At 41.8% G+C, this 27,823-nt stretch overlaps 1 protein-coding gene across 19 annotated transcripts in view; it reads right to left on the bottom strand.

The window, feature by feature from the left end:
* LOC137371950 (nck-associated protein 5-like) overlaps positions 1-27,823 on the bottom strand; it is a 693,455-nt gene that overhangs the window by 332,035 nt on the left and 333,597 nt on the right. For all 19 annotated transcript variants that reach the window (XM_068035093.1, XM_068035090.1, XM_068035092.1 and 16 more), the window contains one exon: positions 17,577-17,667. In XM_068035093.1, the coding sequence (XP_067891194.1) occupies positions 17,577-17,667 (91 nt within the window). The remainder of the gene's footprint in view (positions 1-17,576; positions 17,668-27,823) is intronic.

The raw sequence follows: 27,823 nt of genomic DNA, 5'->3' as shown, positions 1-27,823 counted from the left end.
GTACATTCTGGAGACAACCAGACAGCAGGCTATACTAGACCTGGTATTGTGTAACAAGATAAGATTAATTAATGACCTCATAGTTAAGGTGCCCCTCAGTAGCAGCGATCATATGATGATTGAATTTTAAATTCAGTTTGAGGGAGAGAAGAGTGGGTCCAAGACTAGTATTTTAAACTTAAATAAAGGCAATTATGAGGGCATGAAAGCAGAGCTAGCTAAAGTGAACTGGCAAATTAGGTTAAGAGATAGGTCAATAGAGATGCAGTGGCAAACATTTCAGGGGATATTTCAGAATACACAGAATAGATACATTTTAATGAGAAAGAAAAATTCCAAGGGTGGGTCCCAACATCCGTTGTTAACTAAAACAGTTAAAGATAGTATCAAACTTAAAGAAAAAGCATACAATTGCGCAAAGATGGGAGGTAGGTCAGAAGATTGGACAGAATAGAAAAACAGCAAAGAATGACTAAAAGATTGATAAGACAGGTAAAAATTAGAGTATGAGAGAAAGCTAGCTAGAAATATAAAGACAGATAGTGAGTTTCTATAGATACTTAAAAAAAAAAAGAGTTAACAAAGTGAGCCTAAAATGTTATTTTGCATTGCAGTGAAAAAAGCTTGCAGCCCAATTTTTTACTTAATGATTTCCAATAACTTGATGATTACGTACATAGTTACGCAAAAACAAAGACAGGACAGCTTAGTAATGAGTCATTTTAAGCCTCACTGAGTACATACTAAACACATAATTACTCAGTAAACCACTGTAATTAAGTGCAGCACATCTAATTGTTATTTACATTTTACTTACAGTGCTGAGAACAATTAAAAAATACTACACAATTATTTTCATGTATCTTTGAAACTATAGTCAGTATAGATTACATAAAATATTAAATGCTGTTGTGGAAGTTAAATGGTGTGAATCAAGTTGGGGATTCTTGCTGGTGTTCCCGAACTGCTGTTGAGTCAAGAAATCATCCGAATCTTTCAATAAAATTATAGCCTCCTAACTCATTTCACAGCATCTATTATTCCAGAGACTTTGAGTTGATTACATTTTATTGCTTTCTGTTCTCATAGAAATTTCCAGCAGAGGAAAAGGTAAGTCAGCCCATTACACCTATGCCAGCTCTCTAAAAGCACTTAGTCCCATCTACCCTGTCAAATGTTTATCTCCTCTCCTTTTAAAACCTTGCATAATATCTGCTTCTATCACTGTTCCTGATAAGGCAGTCAATGGCCAAATATCCTTCTGTTATGACCGAGGCAGGAGAAATGCACAGTATTTCTCTAGTACAAAATGATTAAGAGCTAGTAATAAGCCCAGAGTTTCCTCTTCCACTGTTGAGTATTTCTTTTGGTGTCGATTTAACTTTTTGGATAAGTATCCCCCTGGCCTTTCTAGGCCCGATTCATCGTCTTCTAACAGGACTGCACCAACCCCAGGTCACTAGTATCAATTGCTACCTTGAAGGGCTGAGTGAAATTTGGGGCAGCCAACTGTGGTTCATTGACCAAAGTGGCTTTCAGCCTCTCAAAAGATGCTTGGCACTCACATGACCACACTATCTTGGCTTTTTTTTTGTAGCAAATGCGGCAGTGGAGCAGCCAAACACCTCACAATTTCTCATTTAGTCTTAGGGGCAGGGAACTCCATAATGCTTGTACTTTTGCTGTTCTTGGCAACATTTGTTCTTGACCTGCTATATGCCTGAGATAGGTTACCCGCACTTTTGCAAATTCACTTTTGGCAAAGTTTACCAAATCAGAACAGAGCTTTTTGTTGTATTAAGTGGTCTTTCCAAGTCAATGTATACCAGCACATCAAGGTAAACCACACAGTTAGAAACACTGGCTACCACTTGGTTCTTTAGTCTGAAAAGTGGCTGGGGCATTTTTTTTTTTTAGCCCAAATGGCATCACTCGGCATTGGAAAAGACCATCTGTCGTTACAAAAGCTGATATTTCTTTAGCACCAGGTGTTAAAGGAACCTGCCAGTATCCCTTTAATAAATCTATTTTTCTAAGAAACGTGGCACTGCCAACTCTGTCAATATAGTCTTCCAAGCGAGGAATTAGGTAGGAGTCTGTCTTTGTTACTGCATTAACCTTTCTGTAGTCTTTGCAACACCTAGTTGAACCATCAGGCTTAGTCACTAGCATGACTGGGGAACCCAGCTGCTTTTACTGGGCTCAATTAGGTGGCAACAGAAACACTTAGGCTTTTGGACCTCACTTCCACCCTCAGCATCTTCCTTTCTGGCCTGAGGAGGCCGTCCAGGGGCATTCCCAGCTATCCCTTCTTGTCCTCAACTACATATCTTCCTTTCATCCTCCCACCTTCTATCCTTCTCGTGTCTGTGAGGATGACGGACAAAGGCTTGTAAACAAGTTCGTAATCATCAGCGATCTCAACTGCCTGTTTGCCTGTTAAAATCTTCTGGTTCTCAACATGGGTTCTTACTAACAAAGGGAGTGAATTTTCAAATTATTCGAGGAGAATTATTTCCCTAAGAGTCTCATACATGGCCTCTACCTTTAGTGCCCACATCCAATGATCAAAGTTAATTTGCTTTGTCCTCTCAAATTCTACAGAAGTCTGCCCAGACTGTTTCCGGAAGTTCCGAAATTTCTGTCTTCCATGAGCAGCAAGAATAGCTTTTTTTGCCATCTCATAAGCTACAGAAGCCTCCTCAGAAAGCATGGCATAAACTTCATGAGCTCTGCTAATCAACCTGCTTTGCAGAAGCAGTGTCCAGCTTTCCTTTGGTCACTTCATCTGTCTAACTATCCTTTCAAAAGAAACGAAAAATGCCTCTATGTATCTTTCCTCAAACTTCGGAGAGCTTGCACAAATTTAAATAGCTCTCCACTGGATCCTGGGTTGGAGTCAGTTCTTTCCTCATCAGAATTTTCATAGAGGTCAAGGTCACCCTGTTTTTTTAGTTCTAGCTTTTTTAATTTAAATACCCTTTCTTGCTCCCTTTCTTCTTTTTCTCTTTCTCTCTCCTGCATCTCTTCCCTTTGCTTTTGAAATTGTAGTTCAAGATGTTTCATTTCTTTTTCCTGTTCAAGCTCAAGCTTTTTTGTTTCCAATTTTCTTTCCTATTCAAGCTGCTTCATCTGTAACTGAATCCTAGCTAATTCAATTGAATCATCTGGATTGCCTTTTCCTTCTTCCAATTTCAAATGCTGTGCTTTTACTTCAATTATGTCTACTGTCTTAGCTTCTGGTTTTAAATCTAACTCCAACTTTGCTGCCAATTCCTTTAGCCTAGCCTTGGTTAAGATTTACACATCACTCAAGGATAAATCCTCCCTCTCCAGAAAGGTCATAGCAATTGACAAAGTCATTCCTGTAGTATAAACTTTGCTCTAATGCACAAGAAACCTGGTGGTTTCCTTTGCCCCTTTTTAGTTACTATTACCCCACTTATAATTGTATGTTGTGGGCTTTGGGTTATCCCCCACAGAGCCCCCAGTGATATGTTATGACTAAGGTGGGAGGAGTGCACTGTCTTTCTCTAGTTCCACATCTCCACAGATCACAACATGTATTTAAATGTTTACCCAGTTACCGATATGGCCAATTATGGACTCTATTTTTATTTTAGAATAAAAACCCCCAACCAGCTTTCTTCAATAAACAACAAAATTACTAATTTATTATAAAACAGGACTTAGTCAATAAAGATGCAAAGCTTTAACAGTTTGAAATATGGCAGTAAATATATCTCTTCCCTGCTAAATACCCAACATATACACACACACACGTTAAAGGAAACATAAAGATGCTTTGGCCAAAGTACTTGTTACTTCTTGAAGAAAAAGGTTAAGATATTTTATGTTCCAAATGGCATACAGTCTGGCATCTAAGTACACGTAGATAGGTCACTGGGATCTTTTCAGAAGCAGTTTGTTCAAATGTCATCAAGAGGAAGTCTTCCAGAAGTTTCTCAGGAGAAATGCTGCTTCGCTTTCTCTATTTCTTACACTGGAGTCTCAGGGTTTCTCAAAGAGGTGGGGAAAAGATGAACTGGTCTTCTCTTTTAGCAGGCTAACCTCCAAACTGACTCAAAGCAGTATTCAAAAATGAAATCCACACTTGAGCATCCTGACATGTCACTTCTTTTGTAAACAACTCCCAGAGTCAGAAGTCACCTGTTGTTTACTTAGATGAAGACATGTAACATCCAATAAGGGTTGTTTTTAAACAGAGTCCTTCCAGTGACCCTTTAAAAAAAAAGTCCAGCATCTATGGCATCACTTCAGGCCTCCAAATGAATCTATCCCCACAATTCTAAAACATGAGTCCTCAAAAAAAAATTTAAAAATAGAAGCATTTTCATAACACTTCATGTAACAAACATTTTCTTGCAATCTCTTGTATTTTTCTGGTGTTAGTTAAATGTATACCCTCCAGTTTCAGTAACTGGAGGGTATAAATTAGCTCAGTGGAAATCGTTCTTCTGATTTATCTTAACAAAACTCTTCATTAAAGTTCAGATGTTGCCTTATTATACTTTGTTCTAATGGAAAGGATCTCCATTTCTCTAGTTTCTCGTTATTGTAGTGTTTGATCGATCAGGGTTTGATTGCATCAGTCTGTCCACTATCGGTGTTCACTGTGTTTTACTGCTTAAGCCTCCAGGTGGAGCTGCAGAGTAAAAGTAAAATTAAGACTGCTCGAAGCTTCTATAAAATACTGACTGCTCTCAAGACATGTACTGAAATCCTGTAAGAACTTTTAAGTTAATGTGTTGTGAATAAACCAGTTGGTTATTGAACACAAGTGTGATATCTGCATTGCTCGGAGATAAATCAGATATTACAAACAAAACCCAGTAACCCAGCGTAACCACAACAATTAAACTGAAGTTTCTCATCCATAACATCAACAGTGAAATCTCTTCCATATCCATTACATTCTTCCTGAAGTATGGTTCTCAAAACAATAGCCTAGGTCTTATGACCTCCCTCCACTAATTTCAGGGTGGTTGGAATGGAAAACACAACATGGCACAATCCATATATGGGTGGGTATAATTGAAGAATACTCAAATGTCTGAGCTGGATGCAAGAATTGCCTCGGCATCCACTGTTCTCGCACCAGCAAATGGACAGTTTGAAGTTCAGAATTGATCACAGATTCTATAGACATAATGGATTTTTGGATTCGTTTAAAAAAAAATTAAACATTTCTTCAGCCATCAAATGACTGTCTACTACACAATGCTGCAGTAAATCTCTGAGGCCCTCCTCAGCCATCCTCTCTATTCTCTAAACGCAGGCTTTCTAATGCAAGGTGAGGAGCCAGTCACAACTGTTCTAATGAACCTGAGACTCAGAGGTGCATCTTTGTGGTAATTGTAAGTTCTGCCACACCAAATCAGAATACCTGGACACAATATACTAATGACTTGCTTTAGTTTAAAATTACCTCTTCAATTTTGTGTACCATGCCCCTTTTTCGTACTGGCTGTTTTTATTTTTACAGCTTTATCAACTTGCCCTCCTACTTTTGGAGTTGTATGTAGCTGAATGCCTAAGTCTTTCTGCTTCCCTACTCTTTTTAAAGTTTTACAAGTTAGATTAGATTTCTTCATTATTTCTCTCAAAAAGTATCACCCCCATATTTCTCTTTTAATCTGCATCATGCATCCATCTTCTAAACCTAGTAACTACGTCCTCCTAAGATCACTTTCAGTCATCTTCACAGTTTACCATGCTCTTTATTTTCATCTGTTAATTTGGTATTATACACCTCCACCAAAGTCAACTATATATGTGCCAGAATTTGCTGTCAAAAAACCATTAATGGCACTCTCCGTCATTTATTCGTAAATGATACAGCAACTTCAGGCAAGGGGCAGATGCGTGATTTCATACCAATATCCAAAATTTGCTGTCCGAGTTGCGCAGCTCAGCTATTATCTTCACAAAAAGGCATGTTGCAGTCTACCTCCCCATTGGCATGCACTGAATGTCATGAACTTGCTTTATTTGAGCTGTAGATACGAACTAAACCCACCGCAGATATTTAGGGCTAGTATTTAGTAGAGCAAGCACCCTTTTAACAGTAATAATTGTTATTACTGCCAATAAACTAGATCAAACTATTGTAAGTAAGGAGTCTCATTCCTTCAGGTTTTGAATTTTTCAGGGAGCTATTAATGGCAAATTTTAAATTTATCAGTTTTTCTTACTGTCTTTTATTCTTTCTTTCACTCTATTATTCTTTCTGTACCTCTGTTGGCGTTGAATTCCCCATCTCTTTCTTAGTGCTTCTGTTATTTCCCCCCCCCAATCCTTAAAGCTAAGGTTAAAGAGATACCCTTTTGGTAGCCCTGTTCACTGAAGCCCCAGATGCCTATTTCCCTCAATGCGCCATTATCAGTTCACAGTATCAGGAACGTTGAGGACAAAAATATTTTGAGCTGAAGGGTGCAGAGGCAGATGTCATTAGGTGCCCTGCTACACCAAAAGCTGGCCCTGTACACATTAAGGAGACCAATGGATCCAACACCAATTTCAATGAAAGGTCAAGGGTCACCTTTATTGTTACTACTCATCAATTTTCAGCTGAAAATGATGCTGCACCAATTAAAGTAAATTGTGTAACCAATAATTTCAGAAAATACTTTACAACTAGTAAACACTCAGGCTTGCCTTTCCTTGTTTATAAAACCAGTTACTTATACCAGAAGCAGTATTTTAACTAAATTTCAAAGACGAAACATTCAAAACATTGTCCCTTACAGTCAGGGGCATACAGAAATGAAAATGCTCTGTGCTACTTTGAACAAAAATAATGATAGAATCATAGAATGATACAGCACAGTAGCAGGCCGTTTGACCAATCATGCCTTGCCTGCCTCTTTGGCTATCCAATTAATCCCATTCCACTGCTCTTACCCCATCGCCCTGCAATTATTTTCACTTCAACTATTTATCCAAATCGTTTTTGCAAGTTACTATTGAAATGGGTTCCACCACCCTTTCAAGAAGTGCATTCCAGATCACACCAACTCACTGTGTAAAAAATGCTTCCTCCTGTGATGACAGGTTCTTTTGCCAATCTGTTAAAAATTAGCAATATGCTTATGAACATACAAATTCAGAGCAGACGTCGGCCATTCAGCCCCTCTAGTCTGCTCCGCCATTCCATAAGATCATGGTTAATCTGTTTGTGTCTCGAATTTCACACTCCCATCGACTTCTGATAACCTTTGATTCCCTTACCGAACAAGAATCTATACACCCCCGTCTTAAAATTATTGAATGACCCTGCCTCCACCACCTCCCAAGGCAGAGTTTTCCAAAGCTGCACAACCGTCAGAAAAAAATTCTCCTCATCTCTGTCCTAAAAGGGTGACTCCTAATTTTAAAACAGTGCCCCCTAGTTCTGGATTTCTTCACAAAAGGAAACATCCTTTCTATATCCACCTTGTCAAGACTGTTCAGGATCTTATATACTTCAATCAAGTCTCCCCTCACTCATCTAAACTCCTCTGAAAACAAGCCCAGTCTGTCCAACACTTTCTCATAAGACAACCCACTTATTCCAGGTATCAATCTAGTACAGCTCCTCTGAACCGCCACCAACACATTCACATCCTTCCTTATATAAGGAGACCAAAACGGCACACAGTATTCGAGATGTGCTCTTAGCAATGCCCTTCATAACTGAAGCATAACATCCTTACTTTTATTTTCAATTCCTCTCATAATAAAGGATAGCATTCCATTCACCCTCTTTATTACTTGCTGTACCTGCATACTAACTTTTTAGATTCCTCTGCACCTCGGAGTTCTGCATTCATTCTCCATTTTAGTAATACTCTGCTTTTTTATTCTTCCTGCCAAAGTGAACAACTTCACATTTTCCCACATTGTACTCTATCTGCCAGATTTTTGCCCACTCACTCAACCTATCTACATCAGTCTGCAAGCTCCTCATGTCCTCTTTACAACATACTTTCTTACCTATCTTTGTGTCATCTACAAATTTAGCTACCATGCCATCGCTCCCCTCATCTAAGTCATTGATATAAATTATAAAAAGTTGAGGCTCCAGCACAGACCCATGAGGGACTCCACTTATCACTTCCTGCCAATCAGAAAAGGACCCATTTATGCATATTCTCGGTTTTCTGCCAGCCAGCAAATCTTCTATCCATGCTAATATGTTACCCACTACACCATGAGCTCCGACTTTGCGCAATAACCTTTTATGTGGCACCTTGTCAAATACCTTCTGGAAATCCAAGTACAGTATGTCAACAGGCTCCCCTTTATCCACAATGCATCTTACTCCTTTAAAGAACTCCAATAAATTGGTTAAACATGATCTCCCTTTCACAAAGCCATGCTGACTATTCCTGATTACCTTGAGTGTTTCTAAGTGCCCAGCAATAGCCTCCTTAATGATTAATTCTAACACCTTCCCCAAGACAGACGTCAAGCTAACTGGCTTATAGTTACCTGGAATGATAATTCTTAGGGCATGACAACTATACCTAGCCTGGGAAAGGGCCATAATTGGACAAGGCCTCTGCAATTGTGGGACAGCAACTGGGTAGATACTTAAAACAAATAACCATATTACAAAACTGAGTTGGGCTTTTCATTTAACCTTGTCTAATTAAGATGCTTACTGAAATACTTAATTAGAGGGCTGGATTTTACCAAGCCCACAACGTCGAGCTCTGTGGCAAAGGGGTGGGGTAGGGGGGCCTGAAGATGGTTGCGGCAAAGCCCCGCCACGGAGGCCGATGCCGGGAGAGCACCGTCCAATCCTCATGGTGGCAGCGAGGCTCCCTGGCAATGCCCCCCACTGCTGGATGATGGGATCTGGATTTAAATATTTAAATTAATGAGATGAATAAATTTAAATCAACTTACCTTGAATTTTCTGGGCCTGCCACAATCTTCGGTGCAGCGGTCGGCACTCCCGCGCTTTCAATTCCCCGTCTGGGAAAAGCAGGCATGACACTGGTGGGGAGGTGGAGGAGCTAAGATTTTTTTTACTATGGCTGTGGGGGGGAATGGTGTCAAATAAGCATGGTCAGTGTAGGGGATGGTGGGAAGGGGAGTACTTTCAACTCAGTGCAGTCTTGGGTGGGGTGGGGGCGGGGGAAGGTCAGAATTCAAAGGTAAATGCTTTTTGGGGGATAGAGGGAAAAAAACACCAATTTTTATTGGGGAGTTGGGTAATGTCCCTCGGCCCTCAGGGTAGTGCCCTAGGCCCAACCATCTTCAGCTGCTTCATCAATGACGTTCCTTCAATCATAAGGTCAGAATTGGGGATGTTCGCTGATGATTGCACAATGTTCTGCACCATTTGCAACTCCTCAAATACTGAAGCAGTCCACGTAGAAATGCAGAAAGACCTGGACAATATCCAGGCTTGGGCTGATAAGTGGCAAGTAACCTTTGCGCCACACAAGTGCCAAGCAATGACAATCTCCATCGAGAGAATCTAAACATCTCCCCTTGATATTCAATGGCATTACCATCGCTGAATCCCCCACTATCAACATCCTAGGGGCTACCATTGACCAGAAACTGAACTGGAGTAGTCATATAAATACTGTGGCTACAAGAGCAGGTCAGAGGCTAGGAACCCTGCGGCGAGAACTCACCTCCTGACTCCCCAAAGCCTGTTCACCATCTACAAGGCACAAGTCAGGAGTGTGAATACTCTCCACTTGGCTGGATGGGTGCAGCTCCAACAACACAAGAAGCTTGACACCATCCAGAACAAAGCAGCCCGCTTGATTGGCACACCATCCACAAACAGTCACTCCCTCCACCACCAATGCACAGTGGCAGCAGTGTGTACTATCTACAAGATGCATTGCAGCAACGCACCAAGGCTCCTTTGACAGCACCTTCCAAACCCACGACCTCTACCACCTCGAAGGACAAGAGCAGCAGATGCATGGGAACATCACCACCTGCAAGTCCCCGTCCAATTCACACACCATCCCGATTTGGAACTATAATCGCCATTCCTTCACTGTCGCTGGGTCAGAATCCTGGAACTCCCTTCCTAACAGCACTGTGGGTGTACCTACCTCACATGGACTGCAGCGGTTCAAGAAGGCAGCTCACCACCACCTTCTCATGGGCAATTAGGGTTGGGCAATAAATGCTGGCATAGCCAGTGACGCCCAAATCCCATGAATGAATTAAAAAAAAAAAAAAAATGGGTGTAACAATTTTATTTTGTAACTTTTGGAGGCGTTCACTTTAAAAATTCAAATTTGCTAGCAGGGCTGGCTGACCTTTAAAAATGGCCCCAGCACCCGCACACAGGAAACTGCACCATTGCCAGCGACGGACAGCCTGCCCACTCCACGTGCTTTTTGGGGGGGGTGGTGAAGAGGTGGTGGGCAGGCCACCCCAGCTATTTAAATGAGCCGCCGTGTGGGAGGTCGCAGTGGCTCTTCAGCATGCAGGCTGCCATTTTCCTGAGCTCGCCGCCGTGAGCGACGGCAGGCTCTTAAGATCCAGCTCAGTGTATGGACGTAGAATAGGAGTTACTTCAGTGAACATTCAGGTTAAACAGTCTAATAAGGAATTAGACCACTTAGACTGAATGGCCCTTATGAACAGCCTTTACTGTAAATAACTGATAGTCGGCAAGTGTTAGCTTTGAAGGCCAGAGGTGGAATGTTTCTGGCGTGGATGCAACTGATCACGGAGAACAGCTTGAGATGAGATAAGGAAAGGATGATGTAAGGCCTGGTTGATCAATGACAGAAGATTCATATGAAGACTCAAGAAGTTAATGGCAGGTGGATAACATTAAAGGTGGGTTATCATCCCATGGTTTAGACAAACATGACGTTTTATTGTGTAGCTCAAAATAAAGTAAATCTCTGTAGGGCAATAAGGCCCATCAATAATCCATCCAAGTCCACTACTGAAAAGGGAGGCCTCAGTGCAGTAGGCGGTGGAGAGAAACTCCTAAGGGTAGACCAGTGCTAATACTTTTGGGTAGTTTGAGAAGTTGTGAAGACATGAGGCACCTAGAAGAAAAAAGAGCTGTTCGCGCATGCCAGCATCCTGGAGCAGTACTCGTTACTTATCACGATCATATGTTTTTGCTGTTTAACCAGTGTGATATATTCCATTTTAAACTCTGATTAAACTCATCATACCTACCATATTGGTTGCAGTCAATCCTGATTAATATAACAAATTGGGAAGATTAAAATTACAACAAATCACCCTAAACCTTCATCCTCTGGTTACTGACCCTTCGCCACTGGAAACAGATTCTCCTTATTTACTCTACCAAAACCATTCATGATTTTAAACACCTTTATCAAACCTTCTCTGAGCTTCTCCAGTCTCTCCACAGAACTGAAGTCGCTCTTTGCTGGTGTCATTCTAGTAAATCTCTGCATACTTTCCAAGGTCCTGACATCTTTGCTAAAGAATGAAAGACAATGGGCTGAATTTTCACTTTAGGTCCCGAAGCTGCCACCAGGGAGGAAAGAGTCACTGGTTAGAATTTTGACCAGGGCATCCCCTTAATTGGCATGGAGACATGCCAATCAGAGGCCTTTCAGCTTCAGGAGAGAACCCGGCTGCAGTAAAAGCTAAGTAACTGAGAAGCTGCTTCAATATGAAGGTGCCCTTTTGACCGCTTTTTAAAAACTTTAATTAGAAAATACGAAAAGCAGCCAGGCCACCGCTGTAAAGGGGACAGGCGGGGGGGAAATCCCTCCAAAGGATGGCCTTTGGCTGCACCCCCACCCAGGCAGGCAGGGAGGGCCTGTTGGCCTGCCTGAGTCACTGGCACCAGAGCCTGCTGCTGGTTGCCCACGTCCAGGCAGTTGAACTGCCCGTCACATCGGTAAACTAAAGATCAACTAAAAAATCCCAGTCAGCCAGCATTACTTACTCTTAACAAGGCTCTTACGTCCATAATGGGCAACACTGGGAACAGGGTCAGGAGACTAGCATACCGGCAATTACTGGTACTTTCAGGCCCCATCCACCTCCAATCCCAACCTCAGAGGGTCCTGAAAATTCAGCCCAATATTGCAGCTGAGTTGTAGCCAGTGTTTTATCAAGGTTGAGCAGAACATCCTTGCTTTTGTACTCCATTTTCTATTTATAAAGCCAAGGATCCATATGCATTTTTTAAACAGCCTTCTCAACTTGCCCTCCCAAAGATTTGGGTAGGTACACCCCTAAGAATCTCTGTTCCTGCACCCCCTTAAAATTATATCATTTATTTTAAATTGCCTCTTTTCATTCTTACTATGAAATGTATTACTTCACACCTTTGTGTTAAATTTCAATTGTCATTTGTCTGCCAATTTTACCAGCTACATCCTCATGAAATCTGTTACTATCCTCCTCATTGTTTACAACATTTCTGAGCTTTGTATTAGCTGAAAATTATGCTCAGCACACGCAAATTCATGTCATTAATATATATCAAAAACAACAGTGGTTCTAATATCGACCTCTAGGGAACACTATTGTATACCCCACCTTTATTTATTTATTTATTCATTTGTTTGTGGGATGTGGGTATCGCTAGGCCACCATTTATTGCCCATCCATAATTGCCCTCGAGAAGGTGGTGGTGGCATTCTTGAACTGCTGCAGTCCATGTGAGGTAGGTACACCCACAGTGCTGTGAGAGTGTTCCAGGATTTTAACCCAGCAACAGTGAAGGAAGGGCGAAATAGTTCAAAGTCAGGATGGGTGTGTGGCTTGGACAGGAACTTGCAGGTTGTGGTGTTCCCATGCATCTGCTGTCCTTGTCCTTCTAGGTGGTAGAGGTCATGGGTTTGGAAGGTGCTGTCTAAGGAGCCTTGGCACGTTGCTACAGTGCATCTTGTAGATGGTACACACTGCTGCCACTGTGCATCGGTGGTGGAGGGAGTGAATGTTTGTGGATGGGGTGCCAATCAAGTGGGCTGCTTTGTCCTGGATGGTGTCGAGCTTCTTGAGTGTTGTTGGAGCTGCACCCATCCAGGCAAGTGGAGTATATTCCATCACACTCCTGACTTGTGCCTTGTAGATGGTGGACGGGCATTGAAGAGTCAGGAGGTGAGTTACTCGCAACAGGATTCCTAGGCTCTGACCTGCTCTTGTAGCCACGGTATTTATATGGCTTCTCCAGTTCAGTTTCTGGTCAGTGGTAACCCCCAGGATGTTAATAGTGGGGGATTCAGTGATTGTAATGCCATGTCAAGACGAGATGGTTAGATTCTGTCTTGTTGGAGATGGTCATTGCCTGGCACTTGTGTGGCGCGAATATTACTTGCCACTTCTCAGCCCAAGCCTGGATATTGTCCAGGTATTGCTGCAATTCTACACGGACTGCCTCAGTATCTGAGGAGTCACAAATGGTGCTGAACATTGTGCAATCATCAGCAAGCATCCCCACTTCTGACCTTATGATTGAAGGAACGTCATTGATGAAGCAGCTGAAGATGGTTGGGCCTAGGACACTACCCTGAGAAACTCCAGGGACTGAGATGATTGACCTCCAACAACCATAACCATCTTCCTTTGTGCTAGGTATGACTCCAACCAGCAGAGAATTTTCCCCCTGACTCCCATAGACTTCAGTTTTGCTAGGGCTCCTTGATGCCATACTTGGTCAAATGCTGCCTTGACATCAAGGGCAGTTACTCTCACCTCACCTCTCGAGTTCAGCTCTTTTGTCCATGTTTGAACCAAGGCTGTAATGAGATCAGGAGCTGAGTGGCCCTGGCGGAACCCAAACTGAGCGTCAATGAGCAGGTTCTTACTAAGCAAGTGCCACTTGATAGCACAGTCGACACCACCTTCCATCACTTTACTGATTATTGAGAGTAGACTGATGGGGCGGTAATTGGCCGGGTTGGACTTGTCCTGCTTTTTGTGTACAGGACATACCTGGGAAATTTTCCACATTGCCGGGTAGATGCCAGTATTGTAGCTGTACTGGAGCAGCTTGGCTAAGGGTACGGCAAGTTCTGGAGCTCAGACCTAAAAAACAGCTGTTCACCACTTCTCTCTGCTTTTAGTCCCTTAGTCAATTATGTATTCCTGCCACTGCTTCCTTTAATCCCAATGGCTTTAATTTTGCTTACATGTCTATTACGTGGTACTTTGTTAAATGTGTTTTGAAAGTCCACGTACACAACATCAACTGTACTACCCTCATCCATTCTCTTCATTACTTCATCAAAGAACTCAATCGAACCACTGAAACACTATTTGTCTTTAACAAATCCGTGCTGATCATCATTTATTCGCCCATACTTTTCCAAAATTAAATATTGGGGCAAGGGAGCATGCGAGAGGAGCTGTGGTAATAAAAGGGAAACGACGAGGTAATAGATCAGGATGTCCTGGTACATGAAGTTAGTATGCAGATACAGTGAGCGATTGGGAAGGCAAATGGAATGTTGGTGCTTATTGCATGGGGAAATAGTGTACAGAAGTAGGGAAGTTTTACAGCAGCTGTACAGGTCCTTGATGAGACCATGTCCGGAGTACTGTGTACAGTTTTGGTCTCCTTATTTGAAAAAGGATACAATTGCATTAGCAGTTCACAGAAGGTTCACTCAACTAATTCTGGGGATGAAGGGCTATCTCATGAAGGAAAGTTGAACAGGTTGGGCCTATACCCATTGCAGTTTATAAGAATGAGAGGTGATCTTATTGAAACATACAAGATCCTGAGGGGACTTTATGGAGTGGATACCAGGAGGATGTTTCCTCTTGTAGGGAAAATTAGAACTAAAGGACACAGTTTAAGAATAAGTGGTCTCCCTTTTTAAGACGGAGAGGGCAAGAAATGTTTTCTCTGAGGGTCATTAGTCTGTGGAATTCTGGGTTATTGAATTTATTCAAGGCTGAGTTAGATAGATTTTTGATTGACAAGAGTGTCAAGGGTTATGGGGGGCAGGCAAGGAAGTGGGGTTGAGACTACGACCAGATCAGCCATGATCTTTTCGAATAGCAGAGCAGGCTCGAAGGGCTGAATGGCCTACTCCTAAGTCCTATGTTCTCAAATGCCAATTAATTTTGTCCCAGACTATTGTCTCTTAAATAACAGATATGTTTGCAGGAATAAGAACGACTATCAGCAAGGCAAAACCTTAGCGAGAAAGGGATATAAAAACAATTCAGTTGATCTCCTAAGGAATCACTCAGAGATTTTATAAAGAGTCTCTTTTCATGCAGTCTTCTTTACTACGTTCATGCTTTGTTTTACTTTCTCTTTCACTTTTATTTAACCATTTTGTCTGTATGGCCCTCTCACACTTTTTCCATTGTGATGACATTTGTTTTGTCACTCTAACTTTCATTCACCGTGTTTCTTTTCTTGCTTCTATTAAGTCCATCGCATTCACTGTTACTAGGGAGAGCAAAGGAACCATTTAACCTTTCAGTGACCCAAAAGCTAACAGAATTGTTCAGATTGTATAGACTTGAGGGCTTTTCTTGCATATTTTAACAAAAATTAAGCACTTTTTCCAAACACACAATTTTGTCAGAGCCTATACATTTAGATTTTAGCAAAACTTTTGACCGAATGCTGCTGCAGATTGCTCCATGAAGTTTGAAGTCATGGAATAGCTTCTGCAGTAGATCTCAAATTTCCTGAATTAGAGGAAGCAAAAAGTGGTTTTACATGATTCTGCACCAGAATGCAAGACAGTGATTGACAAAGTCACAGGAGTCAGTACCAGGACCATTATTGTTTATATGTGCATAAATAATTTGGAAGTGGGAAGAGAAACTATACAGTCCAAGCTTGCTGATGTGAAACTGTGGAGGCAGCAAATAACACGGAATAAAGAACAGTCCAAATACAGAGAGATCTGGAAAGATTAGGGGACTGAGCCAATAAGTGATAGATGCTGTTAAATGTGGACAACCAATTCACATTTAACCCTTCAGATCCACTCATGATCGTGGATACCTTCATAACATTCAAAGATTGTCTAACTACTGTTCTTGGAAGTTCTGGCAATCTACCCTCACTACCATGTACCACTGCATACGCCTCTCTCTTGCACAGCATCATCATATACCATTGCTGTCCCAGTCTTATGAGGATTTCTGGGGACAATTTGCAGGGCTATGGTGAAAGGGCAAGGAAATTAAACTAATTGGATATCTCTTTCAAAGGGCTAACACAGGTTCAATGGACCAAATGGTCTCCTTCTGTGCTCTATGATTCTATCATACTTCATTGCATCTAAAAATTCAACACTAAACCTTTCTTCTTCCTTTTAAAGACTGGAAACTCAAGCAGCTCTTGCATGTGAGTTAATCTCATCTGGACATTTTCCTGACCACATTATTTTTGGGGACCCAAGAGGAGGAGGGCTCACAAAAATAATCTGGGCCACACCCGGCCTGGGCCCACCTCCCTTGACTTATCTTGTCGATGGCTGAGACAGATCCAGGCCACCCAATTGTGCACAGGCCACTTGGGTTGTCCTACTTAAAATTAGGCCCAGCTCTGAACATGGTCCAGAGCTCTAGCTGCACATTCCAAACTGTCAGCCATGGATTCTGCCAAACAGCTGCCTGAATGATGAAATATCCTCGACAGTATATTATGAATTACTTTTAAACCAATGGTCTTTCCTGATCCTCCACTTCCCAAGTTTCAATATCTTCAATTTCTAACTCTCTGTAATTTTTTTTAAAGGTTACACTGCAAAATGTAACTAAATCTCAGGTCAGGTGTTAATATGAAAGACCAACTCGCCATTGCTGGAATATATGCAGATAATAGAAAGTAGCTGGGGCTAGAAACTGGGAGGGACTGGGATGGGAGTTGAGGTAGACCATGAAGAATGGATGTGCCATTAAGGTGGTTCATAGGAAGCGTATCCATTGTCCTCCAGGCGCGTATCCATTGTCTCTCGAGATAAGGAGGCCCAAAAGATAGGAAGCAGATGACAGGTCGAGGAGTAAGGACTAGAAGGTAGTTGGGGAAGTTGGTGCTGCATACTGGGAGCACTTTGTGGGGAGTGGGAGAGGAACCAGCATGTTCTGAAAGAGATCAGACAGATATGGAATTGAATATTACACCGGACTCTTGCTGCCATTTTAGATTTGGCATGTTCAATCAGGCAGAAGATAACCGAGCTGCATGAGGGGGAGTAAGTTTGATCACACCGAGAGCATAGATACTGGTGGCTCTATCAGGAATGAAAAATTGCGGGGGCCACTATGATGGGGAGAGCGATCTTGCATGTGTAGAGGCCCGATAGGTCATTCGTCAGCAGTGGGGAGAGGATACTGAGGGTATCTGAAGTTGCAGGGCCATAAAAATATTAAGACCCAACTCAAGGATCCATGCTATGACCCTACCACCCTGATTGAACTCAGCAGAGATCAGTGACAACTTTGAAACCAGAACCTTCCTCGTCCACTACCTACTACCATCATTTTCAAATGCTGTAGCACTTAATTATGTAGAACTAGATTTGGAAATCCTGGAACATATACATTTTTCTTCAAAATAACTGAATACAGTTGCTGAAATGTTTCACAATATGTCTATTTCAATGAAACAATACCTGGCATGCTTTTAAAAGATCAGCGGTACCTCCTGCACTCTGACCCAGTGCTTCTTGATGCTGGAGTAGATTCCTTACAGTCTCTTCCATCCTGAAACAAAATAAGGAATTTGTTACATGTATGTCCTTTTTTTCTAACTGACTTGCCATTTTGCTTCTATTATTTTCCTCTTGATTTGTGGTCTCCCTGTGACGCATGCCATTTAGAGCAAGGCAGGCAAGCTCTGCTAATTGTACTTTGGACTAGCTGTTAAGAGGCACATTGATTGAAAGAAGGATGACTTTTTCCTCTGATTTTCACTTTGTCCCTGTAAGGAACTGCGAAGCCTCCACTTAGTGTCTCCCAACAGTGACCTCATGGCAATTTGGAGACCAATGAAAAGGGAACCAGGTCACACGAGTCCAAGTCACACCACTCAGTAACAACTCACTGCAACAACTGTCCACTGAGGAATTCACTTCTTCATACAGTACATTGCATGAAGTTCCATAGTGGATGAATAAGTACACAACTGGGTGAAAACAAGCCACACATACTGGATTCTCCATTTTCATCAAAAGTTCAGAGCAACGTGGCATGTAACTTCCTCGGCGACTCCGAATTTTGAATGAAAGCTCCCAGATACATATAATATGGTAGCTGCAAGTAAAGGAACATCATTTAACGCCATCTCACTTCTGTGATGCCAATTGTGTGTTTCTTTGCAGTTAGCTGGATAAGCAACTGCAATAAATGGTACATGAAGGGAAAAAAACAATAATCAGCACAGGCACAAGTTCACTTCCTGTTGCCTGGTAGTAAAATGACTAACAGCAGGCATAAGGAGCCACATAACTGAATATCCTGGTAGTTTCTCAGGTAAATGGCACTGATAATGATCAGCAATTTCTATGATAAAATAAACAGATTTTTTTGTAAATGCCCTCCCTTGTATGATAAATTTACTAAACATTTAATAGGTAAAACAGAATCATACAAGAATACCTTTAATGTAACAGACATGTACTTCTAATAATTTCCATCTTGCAATTGCATAAACAATTTTAAGCATCTGCACTGCAAACATGTAACAACACATTTATTTGGTTACTTCGTGACATTTCACAAAGATTTAAAGTGAACCAAGATTAATTCATCTTCTATTTTCTTATAATTATCCAGTTGCTGTGCAAGTATTTTGTCAACAGAGCACAACATGAATATTTGCACCATCTGTTGGGCAAATGTGAATCAGCATAAACCACATCTAATCTACACTTCAGACAGTAGTACATAGTTTTGTGTGACAGAGTGGAACAATCCTTGCTTAGAATCTGACCTTAATCAAGTCCACCAATACTCCAAAAACATCTATATATATCATCAAGGTGCTGAATGATTTAGAAGAGTTGAAATGCAAGATTAAATTTACAGTCTAAACAAGACAATGGCCAGTGTTCGTGTATCCAGGACTTTAAAAATCTAATTTTTGCCAAAAATCTAATTTTTGCCAAAGTATCTTAAGGAATAAAATCCTTATTCTTTACAAAGCCAAATTAATGAAAACATGTATAATTATTTTCACTATAAACAAACAAAGCATCTTAAAAGAAAACATGATATAATTGCAGCAAAAACATTCAAACAAGACTTTGACCCCAAAAATACACAGATCAGCTCTGCTGACAGAAGAGCTCCCAACTGTCCCAGAATATCCAGGGTGGGGGTGGGGGGGGGGGGGTTGGAATCACCAAATTTAGAACGTGGGAGTGTGCATGTTACTCTGGATGATTCTTGGGCAGCTGCCAGTGGAGGGAGCATGAGAAAAGTGACAAGTGGCCAGTTGCTTACTGTGCCACCAGTCATTTTAGTGCCTTGATTGAGCCCCAATATTAGGGACTGAGAAGATTACTTCTGCCAAGATTTTAATGGGGATCTATACTGGGATCCCAATTAAAGTAACGGCAGCAATAAATCTTCTCAGCCCCCTCAAACAGCCAACTGGACACCACAGAGGGAATTCTATTCTGACGGCAGGGCGTCTCAACATCCAGAAAAAGTTATGCTGAGATCCCCGCGTTGCCTCTTTTCCGGAAAGCCCGCTGAATCTAGTGTCAGACAGTAACGTGGACAGCGGCGGGCCTTCCACGGGATCAAGTCCCGTCCTTGGAGAGCTGCTTTTTTTATTTCCAAAATATACTTTATTCATAAAAATCTATAAAAATTACATTCCCAAACAGTTTAAAACAGCATCAAGTCAAAAAATACAAACAGTGCAAAGGTGATCAGTTTCCTTCTATACAATCATGAGTTCCCTCACAACTCTTCCATTTCATTGTCATGCCATATACATTTTTACATTTACAGCACACAAAATTTTCCCGATACAGTTCGAGGGGTTTCCCATGGATCCAGCCCCTCAGTTCAGCTTGGTCGGGGGACCTTACACTGTGGTCTTTCCCCATTGAGCCTTTGCTGCGGCTGCCCCAAGCTTTAGTGCATCCCTCAGCACGTAGTCCTGGACCTTGGAATGTGCCAGTCTGCAATATTCGGTGGCGGACAACTCTTTGCACTGGAAGACCAGCAAGTTTCGGGTAGACCAAAGGGCGTCTTTCACCGAATTGATAGTCCTCCAGCAGCAGTTGATGTTTGTCTCGGTGTGCGTCCCTGGGAACAGCCCGCAGAGCACAGACTCCTGTGTTAGAGCTGCTTGGGATGAACCTCGACAAAAACCACTGCATCTCTTTCCACACCTGCTTTGCAAAGACACATTCCAGAAGGAGGTGGGCGACCGTCTCTTCCCCACCACAGCCACCGCGGGGGCATTGCGCGGAGGGGGAGAGACTTCGGGCGTGCATGAAGGATCTGACGGGGATGAAGGATCTGACGGGGAGGGCCCTTCTCACCACCAGCCAAGCTACATCTTGGTGCTTGTTTGAAAGTTCTGGTGATGAGGCATTCCGCCAAATGACTTTGGCGGTCTGCTCGGGGACCCATCCGACAGGATCCCCCGTCTCCTTTTCCCGTAGGGCCTAGAGGACGTTCCGTGCAGACCACTGCCAATTGGATCGGTGGTCAAAGGTGTTTTCCCGCAGAAACCTTGGAGAGCTGCTGGCCAATCAGAGGCTGGCAGTTGCAGTGCCAATGCGAAAGTAGTGGCTGCTGCTGGAAGAGCATCACTGTACCCAGGCCACAGTTAGGTCAGGGCGGGAGAGGGGTCTTGCAAGGTGGGACTGAGGGCAGATGGCAGGGGGGTGGCTCTCAGGCTTTAAATGAGGGATCCTCCCGGAGCTGGGAAACAGCCCGCACAATGTTCTTTGCCATGTTTTCCGTGCAGTGATAGGGTCACTCGCCGCACAGCTAATTATGGCTGTGCCGGGAAGAGGTCCTTAACTGGGGGTTAATTGCCCAGTTAATGGCCTCAATTGGTGGCAGCGCAGGAAGGCCGTGGACAGGCCTTCTCGCCCAGACCAAACTTTGGCGGAGGTAGGATGGTGGTGGGAACCCCTCTTCCCCTGGCACCATCCCTATTCGATTTTATGCTCATCCTGCCTCCAAACCCACTGCAGGGAAGAGCATAAAAATCCCCCACCTCACATCTCCCACCAAGCTTAACCTACTCATCTGACTCATCAGGGCATCCAGGTGGCTCAGCTGAGGAGTGTGTGAATTTTCCTTCCCTTATTCTCTGACATTATGGGGTATGTTTGGGGCAGATGAAGACTGTACCTCGATGGAAGCTAAATATTTGTTCCAATGCCTAGCGTATAAACACGGGAGTAAAGCTGTCACGAAAGAGTTAAAATTTTAAATGTTTACTAAGTAAGTAGAACAGGAAACATCTTTGCCCTCAGCATTTAAGTCAAGTTCGGGTAGAACTTTTGACAGGTCACTGGATTTACACTTTCCGCAGTGTCTAGCAGGTCATACAGCCCAACCATGCATATCAGCGATTACCCTCCGAGCATATATTTACCTGCCCTGTTCCCATTTTTCTTCATCCTGTCTTCCTTTATCCACCCATCCATGAATAATTTTGAATGCTGATATCCTTTCTGCCTCAGCCACTAAGCACAAAAGTGAATTCCACAACCTCAACTCTGAATAAAATTTTTTCTTGCTCTCTCTTCTAAATCTTTAGAAAGAATAAATGTTAAAGCACCTCATTCTAGACCCCTTAATTATTGGAAACAGTTTGCTTATAACTACCCTATCCTTTCACATTTTAAAACATCTGGATCATAGTGTACCATGATTTGCATTGTTTTCACAAAAAGCCCCAATTTTTCAGATTTTCCATCGTATTTATATTTTCTCAGACTAGGCAGCATCCTAGTGACTCTGCATTGTAACCGGTCTTAAACCTGAATATGGGGACCAGGTATTGCACACAACTAAGGGCTTAAGGTTTTTACATATGTTCCTATGTTCTCATAATGAGCCAAAGAAAAGGAATATGCCATTTAGCCCCTCGAACCTGTTCTGCCATTCAGTGAGATCATGGATGATTTGTGACCTAACTCACTATACACACCTTGGTATTAATTCCCTTAACACCTTTGGTTAACAAAAATCTATCAATTCAGATTTAAAATTAAGAATTGATCTAGCATCAATTGCCATTATTAGGAGAGTTCCAAACTTCTACCACCCTTTGTGTAGAATCACAGAATGGTTACAGCATAGATGGAGGCCATTCGGCGTCCTCTGGTTCTCAATCAATCATTCTGCCAGTGGGAACAGATTCTCCTTATCTACTCTGTTTTGACTCGTCATGATTTTGAACACCTTCACCAACTTTCCTCTTAATCTTTTCTTGTCTAAGGAGAAAAGCCCCAGATTCTCCAGTCTGTCTAGGTGTGAAGTTCCTCATCCCTGGAACCATTCTCATAAATCCTATCTGCACCCTCTCTAATGCCTTCACATCCTTCCTGAAGTGTGGTGCCCAGAAACGGACGCAATGCTCCAGTTGAGGCTGAACCAATGTTTTATACAGGTTTATCATTACTTCCTACTTTTGTACTCTATGCCCATATTTATAAAGCCTGGGATCCCATATGCTTTATGAACCGCTTTCTCAAGCTGTCCTGCCATCTTCAATGATTAGTGCACATATACCCCCAGGTCCCTCTGCTCCTGCATCCCCTTTCAAATTGTACTCTTTATTTTATATTGCCTCTCCTCATTCTTCCTACCAAAATGAAGCACTTCACACTTCTCTGCATTAAATTTCACCTGCCACTTGTCTGCCCATTCCACCAGCCTGTTTATGCCCTTTTGAAATTTATCATTACCCCCTCACAGTTCAAAATACTTCCAAGTTTTGTGCCATCTGCAAATTTTACAATTATGCCATACACACTCTTAATACATATCAAGAAAAGCAGGGGTCCTAACCTCGACACCTGGGGAACCTGACTATATACCTTCCTCCAGTCCAAAAATCAACCGTTCACCACTACTGTTTCCTGTCACTCAGCCAGTTTCATATCCATACTGCCACTGTCCCTTTTATTTCATGGGCTCTAACTTTGCTGACAAGTCTGTTATATAGCACTTTATCAAATGCCTTCGGGAAGTCCATGTACATCACATCAACTGAACTACCCTCATCAACGCTCTTTGTTGCAGCATCAAAAAACTCAAGCAAGTTAGTTAAAACATGATTTGCCCTTAATAATCAGCACTGGCTTTCCTTAGTTAATGCACATATGCCCAAGTGACTGTTAATTCTGTCCCGAATCATCATTTCTAAAAGCTTTCCAACCAGAGAGGTTAAACTTACGGGCCTGTAGTTGCTGGGCTTCTCCTTATACCCTTTTGTGAACGAGGATGGAACATTTACAATTCTCCACTCCTCTGGCACTGCCCCAGTACTTAAGGAGGATTGGAAGATTATGGCCAGTGCTTCCACAATTTCCATCATTACTTCCCTCGGTATCCTTGGATGCATCTCATCTGGTCCTGGTGACTTATCAACTTTAAGTAAAGCCAGCCTATCTAATACTTCCTCCATCAGTTTTTAGCACATCCAGTTTCTCAACTACCTCCTCTTCCACTATGCCTTGGCAGCATCTTCTTCTTCCTTGGTAAAGACAGATCTAAAGTATTCATTTCGTACCTAAACCATGTCCCCTTCCCTCATGTGTAAATCCCCTTTTAGGTCCCTAGTCAGCCCTACTCCTCCTTTTACTACCCTTTTACTATTTGTATGCCTGTAAAAGACTTTTGGATTCCCTTTTATGTTAGCTGCCAGACTATTCGCATACTCTTTCTTTGCTTCTCACTTCCCCTCTGAACCTTCTATATTCAGCCTGTTTCTCAACTGTATTATTCACCTGATATGTCATATGCACCTTTTTTCTGCTTTGTCTTACTCTCTATCTCTTTCATCATCCAGGGAGCTTTGAATTTGTTGGCTCTACCTTTCCCCCCTCATGGGAATGTACTTTGACTATATCCAAACTAACTTCTCTTTATAGGCAGCCTATTGTTCCATTAGTGTATAGAAGTGTTTCCTAATTTCACTCCTGAAAGATCTGGCTTAATTTTTGAACATAACTCCTAGATTCCCTAACCAGCAGAAATAGTTTCTTTCCATCTCCCCTATAGGTTCCCCTTAATATCTTGAAAATTTCTACCCTTTAACTTTTTAAATTCCAGGGAATACAACCCTAGTTTGCGTAATCTCTTCTTGTAATTTTTGGAATTATTGCCTTTTATACTTTATAATTCTTGAGATTAAACCTAGAATTTCATTATCTCTTTTTTTATGTTCTCATCAACCTGAGGTGCTGCCTTTAACGTCCTATGAACCTGCACCCCCAAGTTCCTTTGCTCTTCCCCGGCACCAAGCCTACTTCCATTCAGAGTGCAATTACTGCTGCTTTTTTTGAAAAAAACAAAGAACATCATTATATACTTACTGACATTGAGTTCTATCTGTCTCTTTTTAAGACATTCTCCCATCTCATCAATATCTTTTTGCAGCTTCCTTTTGTCTGCTAAAGAATTAACTATACCTCCTAGTTTGGTATCTTCTACAAATTTCAACAGTACTCTCTCTAGGCCTATAAACAAATCATTGTGATATACACAGTGAACAGAAGTAAGCCCAGAATGGAACCTTGTGGGACACCACTACCTACTTCCAACTACTCTGAAGAACTGCCCTCAAACTCTAATCTCTATTTTCTTCCTTTTAATTAATTTTAATCCTGTCTGCTATACTCCCCCCTACTTCTATATCTCTAAATCTTCTTCAATGCCGTACCTTGTGAAAGCCTTTCCTAAAGTTCATGTATTTCTCCTCAAAGACTGCTATGTTTTGAAATCCGTGCTAGCTGCTTGTAAATATTTTCTCTTTATGTAGATATGTGGTCAGTTCTTCCATGGTCAGAGACTCTAATATTTTCTCAAACACAGATGTTAAACTATCTGGCATGTAATTAACCTGATCAGCTGTTTCCCCTTTTTTAAAAAAAATAGGCACTACATTGGTCACTTTCCAGTCTGCCAGAGCACATCCACTCCCATAGATGTCTGAAATATAAGGGGTCACTTTAAATTTTACTGACTGTGCAGTAACCTGATAGAGTGCACCACTCACCCATTGTAGAACTCACGCTATTTTTGTTCCAGTAATTTTAATGGAATGAAAATTGGATTGGGTCTACAACAGGCATGCTTCGCCCCATCTCGGATAGTCAGCTATCTTTGCCCCTCCACTGTCTATGCCCCATCTCTCATTGGTGTGAATATCTATTCAAATTCATCTCCATGACATATTGGATTATCTCCATCTCATTCTCAAGTTCTGAAATTTTGTGCTCAAACAATAGCAGTTGGCAATACTTCCCACACAGGTTTGCCCAAGTACCACCCAGTGTTCAAAAATGTCAGCATCCTGTGGTAATAACACATTACTGTTTTTCCTAAGCATCCATTTTTATGTTTAGTTTGTTCTACCATAATGTTTGTATTACTTACATATATCAGCTCGCCTACTTAAAACCTCCTTATCCCTCCGTACCAAATTCCAACTCTCACCAAATTCCCGTTTTAGAAACCATATTCAGTGACTTACCACCTTACTCCATTACCAGCTCTCTCTGAATGTATACTTGGCTGAAGCAATTAATTTTTTTTTTAAAGTATACTCTTCCAGCATTACCCAGTCATTCCTCAACTACAATAATAATTCTGAAGAAGGGTCACTGACCTGAAACGTTAACTCTGCTTCTCTCTCCACAGATGCTGCCAGACCTGCTGAGTATTTCCAGCATTTCTTGTTTTTATTTCAGATTTCCAGCATCTGCAGTATTTTGCTTTTATTTATCCTTGCTTAACTGTACAGTATCGGACAAGAATCCAATGCTTCAGTATCCAAGAGAGCAGTGTTGTCTGCTCTCTATTGTATCATTGTGACTAATTTATCCACTTTCCTGCACCAACCACAACTTCTCTTAACAGCTCGCTGCAGCCTTTTAAAAGCTGTCTTGACAGATTTTTACAATTCCCAGCCAACTGTGCCAAACTCTCTTTCCCTGTGCATGCAGCCCATTCAAATTAGGGAGAGGGGCATCTACAGGAAAAGCAAACCATGTTCACTGTATGCCCTGGAGGCACAAGCAAAGCTTGCATTGATTCAGCTCAACTTCATGTATCCAATGTCATTAAACTATTGCTTTACAGTAAACAAGGGAGTGCTACTACTACGGGAGTTTGGTGGCAGTTGGGGCATTGCAGATCCCACCCCAGTGCTACAAAAATAGTGTGAATAACGTGACAAAAATGAAGCATTTTTGTCACGTTATTTGCAGTATTTTTGTCCAGGATGAATTATGCATGGTATTCTATATTGCTGGTCATAGTACACACACAGGATAAATGTCAGCAACTGTTTTCCAAGTCATCTAGAATATGCATTACAAATATTTTATACCTCAAGACAAGCCAGAGATATGTATAGTACAGGATGGGCTTAACTGTTAGCTGCCTTGAACTTTCATGGGGGCCATCTAGCAGGTCATTCAAAACATTTGACACAGATAAATGAATCACACATTCCACGAGGCAGAAATACTGTTAATTTTTTTTTTTAACTATGCCCTGGGTTTTGCAGCAGCAATAATGTCCAGACTCAGAGCTCACCATTAAGTTGTAAAGCGGATAGAAACCTCTGGCATCCACACATGCACAGTTAAACGTGGAAATCAGGAAGATGCTGTCTGATTTGCCCTGAAGCTTTGCGACACCAATATTTCACCAAGAGGCTCAGCACTCAAACACGTGCAATGAGTGAAGTTACCCACGAGATACCCTCTCAACACGCCAGAAAAAGTTAGTCTTGTCCATTCAAGTGTAAATGATTTGTTTTAATGCTGTGCTAAGTCTTAATTACTGCCAAACACCATCCCTGGCACTAAAAACTAACTTTTACAAGTGTGGAGTTTCATTCCTTCAGATTTTGTTAGAGATTTAAAAACAAAACAACCTTTCTTGCTTCTGTGTCTCTTTTATCACTTTCCCTTATATCCATTTTTCTTTCCCTTCTCTATTTTGCTTTCTGTACATGATTTTACACTGAATTAAATATCCTAAATTCCTAGTTTAGATTCTGTGTGCCTTAGTAAGGATTCTTTCAATCAGATTTGTTGAGGAGACTCATCATTGCTTGCCCTATACACACAGGTCCTAGATCTCCTGGAGAGGGCGCAGAACTGCTTTGACTGTCTGATGACTGCAAGTTGCGGTGTGAAAGCTTGTGGACAAATTTAAGTGTAATGAACGGTGAACGCTGTCCTCTCACTGCTGGCCACAAAATCTGCACTCAGTGTGTCTTCAAATGAGTTCGAATGATTATATAATTGTGGCTGATTTTAACTCGGTCAATCTGAAGCTAGTGAAGATACTTGTGGTAATGTTTTGCCACATAAGATGCGAGTGATTGTATTTCAAGGATTCATTTTATAGAGACATACTTCAGGAAAAAGATTCTTGCTTGTTTTGACATTTTGAGAAGACTAAAGGCTGGAATAGCTGTAAATATATCTTATGCATTGAATAATATTAATTTGTTTCTTTACTTTTTTGGCCGGAATTTTACATTGGGCGGGTAGCCCCGCTCACTGGCCAAAAGGTCAGGGCGAGCCCGTCTCCACCCGGCCTGGGGAGCCACGCCAGGATTTTATGCTCCCCAGGCCCTGATTTGGACTTGGGTGGGACTTCCATCTGAGGCAGAAAGTCCCATCTTCAAGAGCTGCCA

This window comes from Heterodontus francisci, chromosome 7, assembly GCF_036365525.1.
Source record: "Heterodontus francisci isolate sHetFra1 chromosome 7, sHetFra1.hap1, whole genome shotgun sequence".
NCBI classification, from domain to species: domain Eukaryota; kingdom Metazoa; phylum Chordata; class Chondrichthyes; order Heterodontiformes; family Heterodontidae; genus Heterodontus; species Heterodontus francisci.
The sequence above is the reverse complement of the archived record's forward strand: the minus strand, read 5'-3'. Positions and strand labels throughout refer to the sequence as shown.